Raw genomic sequence first — 4097 nt, forward strand, 5'->3', positions numbered from 1 at the left:
CGCCACAGCCTTCTTATAGGAAACAAGCTGCCAATTAAAATAAAAACAATCTGAAAATGCAATATAAAACTCTTGATTCATCCTGCTCCCTTCTCCCTTGACAGTAAAAATCCCAGTGACTTCACAGCACACGAAGAGCTTTGTTCAGCCTTTTGGCCCAGCTAAGGATGACCACGTGCAGTGAGAGCTGATGGTGAAATATTTGGGTTTTATCCCGAGTAGAGTAACAAAATCAACTCTTCAGGCAGGTTCTCACAAGTATTCATCAATGAGATATCATCATTAGAGAATCAGAGAATCCTGGAATCATTCAGGCTTGAAAAGAACTCTAAGACCATGGAGACCAATCGTCCCCAGCGCTGCCAATCCCACCACTGACCCCTCTCCCCAAGTGCCACATCCACACAGCTTTTAAACCCCTCCAGGGATGGGGACTCCATCACTACCCTGGGCAGCCTGTCCCAATGCTTGGCCACCCTTTCCATGAAGGAATTTTCCCTAATATCCAACCTAAACCTCCTCTGATACCACTTGAGGCTGTTCCCTCTTGTCCTGTTGCTTGTTCCTTGGGGGGAGACACTAAAATAAAGAATAGAAATGGAAAAGCTTGGAGGGAGACAATTTACTGGAGCATGGAGCAACAGGATAAGGGGGAATGGCACGAGGAGGGTTAGATGGGATATTGGGAAGGAATTCTTGGCTGGGAGGGTGGGGAGGCCCCGGCACAGGTTGCCCAGAGCAGCTGTGGCTGCCCCTGGATCCCTGGAAGTGTCCAAGGCCAGCTTGGACAGGGCTTGGAGCAACCTGGGACAGTGGAAGGTGTCCCTGCCCATGGCAGGGGATGGAATGACACGATCTCCAAGGTCCCTTCAACCCAACCTGCGATTCCACGATCCCGTGATTCCATGAAAAGCTTATCCCCGTCCCGCACACCAGCCCTATCTTTCGGTCAGTCCTGTGCTCCAAGGGCACAGTCCCGAAGGCAGGAGCTCCAGCGCTGCCCCGCAGCACCCCCGGCCGGGCTCAGCGCGGGATCCCCGCCCCCCGCGCCGGGCGGGATTCCCGGCCCCGCCGCTCTCGGGATGAGTCGCGGCTGCCCCCGGGCCGGGGGGAGGGAGGAGCGCAGGGGGAACTCCCGCTCCGGAGCCCCTATAAGAGCCGGGCCCGGCCCGCTCCGGCAGCAGCGGGATGGAGCGGAGCGGCAGCACCGAGAGCGGCTCCGGGATCACCGGGATCATCGGGATCACCGGGAATACCGGGAGCGGGCGGGCAGCGCCGCCTGGCGGCCCGCGGGGGGCACTGCTGCCCGCGCTCTGCCTGCTCCTGGCGCTGCTCCCGCTGCCCCCGGCCCGGGCACTGCCCACCCCATCCCGGGCACTGCCCACCCCCGAGGCGCTGAACCGCTCCAGGGAGCTGCTGGAGGCCGCCGACACCTCCCTCCAAAGGCTGAAGGTCTGACAGGGGCCCGGCGGGGAGCGGGATGGGCAGGATGGGGACGGGACATGGGTGGGGTGATGGGGTGGTACCCAGGGAGGTGGTGATGGGGTAGTGCAGGTACCCTGGAGGGCAGCGATGGGTTGGTGACAGTATCCAGGAGGGCAGCAATGGGATAATGATGGTATCCAGACGGGCAGTGATGGGTCAGTGAAGGTATCCAGGAGAGCAGTGATGGGGCAGTGGTGGTGCCCAGGACAGTGATGGGGCAGTGGTGGTGCCCAGGAAAGCAGTTTGGGGCAGTGTGGTACCCAGGACAGTGATGGGTTGGTGAAGGTGCCCAAGAGGGCAGTTTGGGGCAGTGGTGATACCCAGAAGGACAGTGACGGACTATACTGGTGCCCAGGCAGGTGAAGGTGCCCAGCTGGGCAGTGAGGGGCTGCTGAGGGTCCCCAGGAGGGTGGATATTCCCTGTAGCCTCCCTTTAGGACCCTCTGGTTTCACGCCTGCCCTGCTCAGCCCTTCAGGGTGGGGGTTTGCTCAGCAGCCTTTCCTTTTTGCTACAATTCCCTGCTATCTTTGCAGTCTCCACCTCAGGGAACCCCAAAAACCCCCAGCACTAAATGGGGGCTGTTCCCCACCCTGTTACACATCTGTGAGGATGGTGTTGGCTATTTTTCACTTTCCAAGAGATCCTTTATCTTTGAAACTAAAATGACATAAAGTTCTCCATGGATTCAACGTCTGAGAGAATAATTTAAAGCAGAAGAGGCCGAGCAATTCCCAACAACACATAAACCAAAGCTGTGCAAAGCTCTGAGCTTATTCCCAGTCCATTTTCTACCTTTCATATTTAACCAGAGTCCTCACACAGCCTCATCCTTAGGATTCAGCTAAGCTGGGATCCATCCCATATTTTTGCATTTACATATATATATATATAAATTCATATTTTTATACATATATATACATAAATATACACACATATATATAGTGTATATATATACATATATATACACACTATACTATGAAACTGAGTCAATGACCCTTTTTTTATTCCCTTTTTCACACAGGAACTCGACACCCTGGGATTTGAATGTACCCTCGAAGAGGTTGATCCTGAAGATATCACTAAGAACCAAACAAACACAATAAAAGCTTGCACATCTGAAGGTCTAGAGGTAAAATATATAAATATATATATATACATATATATAAAATTAAAGTTTCAGCCTATATTTTCATGGCACAGGCACATAATTCACACTCATTTCTGCTTTAATTTGCAGACTGGGAACTGTCCAGCACTGGAAGGATCAACTTTTGATAAGGTAAATTGCAAATTTCCCATAAGAATCCCTTTTTTTTTTTTGCTCACTGTGGATTTAACAGCAGATTCCCACATGTCCTGGTCGTTCTGCCTTTCCCAGAGGAAATGCCTGCAGGGCATCTACGAGGATCTGAGTGCTTACAGGGCAGAGCTCAACAACTTCCACGATCACCAAGTGCTGGCAAGTCTTGATGAGATGATGAAAGTGAGTATTTTCTGCCTCCTCCCTCTCCTCAGAGACCTCAAAAATCGAGTAAATACAGAATAAACCTCAAAAATAGAGCAAATACAGAATAAAAGGGACCCAGCTCTACTTCCCTCCCAAATACTGGGATATAACACACCCGGGGGGACTGAATATGGACGGACTGAACTGTGATAAATATTGGTGAGTAGAGGGAATAGATGTTAAAAGCTTGTTGGTTTAATAAAAGCTAATTAAAAAACCTTAATTAATTGCCTTTGTGTTGGCACAGCATCTCCCAGTATAGCCTGGGGAGATAAGTCCAGCCTAAAGGGTCTCTAGATAAACCTGGCCATGGGCTTGTTATTCAAACCAATCCTTATTCCTGGGCAGAAAGAGCCTCTGAAGGGACAATTTTGTCTTAAGGCAAGTCCAGCTGCCCATCCTCAGTCTATTAATTGTATCATTATTTCCAACTTTATCCTAAGTCTGCTAATAATATCATTAAATATTTCAAAACTCATCCTATTAGTTACATTATTTCAAATTTTGTCATGTGTCTAGTAATCATATCATTAAATACCCCAAAATTTACCCTCTTAATTATAACATTAAATATTTCAAATTTTATCTTGTCTAGTAATGGTACCATTAAATATTTCAAAATTTGTCCTATTCTAACATTAAACAGTTCAAATTTTCCCTACTAATTACATTCAATATTTCAAATGTTATCCTATTAATATCATTGAATATTTCAAAAATTACCCTGTTAATTATAACATTAAATATCTCAACTTTTATCCTAAGTAATATCATTCAATATTTCAAAATTTGTCCTATTCTAACATTAAATAGTTCAAATTTTTTCTATTAATTACATTATTTCAAATGTTATCCTATTAATATCATTGAATATTTCAAAAATTACCCTATTAACTATAACCTTAAATATTTCAAATTTTATCCTGTCTAGTAATGGTATCATCAAATATCTCAATATTTACCCTATTAATTATAACCTTAAATATTTCAAATTTTATCCTGTCTAGTAATGGTATCATCAAATATCTCAATATTTACCCTATTAATTATAACCTTAAATATTTCAAATTTTATCCTGTCTAGTAATGGTATCATTAAATATCT

At 46.3% G+C, this 4097-nt stretch overlaps 1 protein-coding gene across 1 annotated transcript in view; it reads left to right on the plus strand.

Annotated features, from left to right (window-relative positions):
• The first annotated feature begins 1188 nt into the window (after nt 1-1188).
• The window catches only part of IL12A (interleukin 12A), a 5080-nt gene continuing 2171 nt past the window's right edge, over nt 1189-4097 (plus strand). Inside the window, exons 1-4 of the mRNA XM_017831368.1 lie at nt 1189-1452; nt 2508-2615; nt 2724-2765; nt 2865-3026. Of these exons, the coding sequence (XP_017686857.1) occupies nt 1189-1452; nt 2508-2615; nt 2724-2765; nt 2865-3026 (576 nt within the window). The remainder of the gene's footprint in view (nt 1453-2507; nt 2616-2723; nt 2766-2864; nt 3027-4097) is intronic.

Source organism: Lepidothrix coronata, unplaced genomic scaffold, assembly GCF_001604755.1.
Source record: "Lepidothrix coronata isolate B3197 unplaced genomic scaffold, Lepidothrix_coronata-1.0 Scaffold190, whole genome shotgun sequence".
Classification (NCBI taxonomy): Eukaryota; Metazoa; Chordata; class Aves; order Passeriformes; family Pipridae; genus Lepidothrix; species Lepidothrix coronata.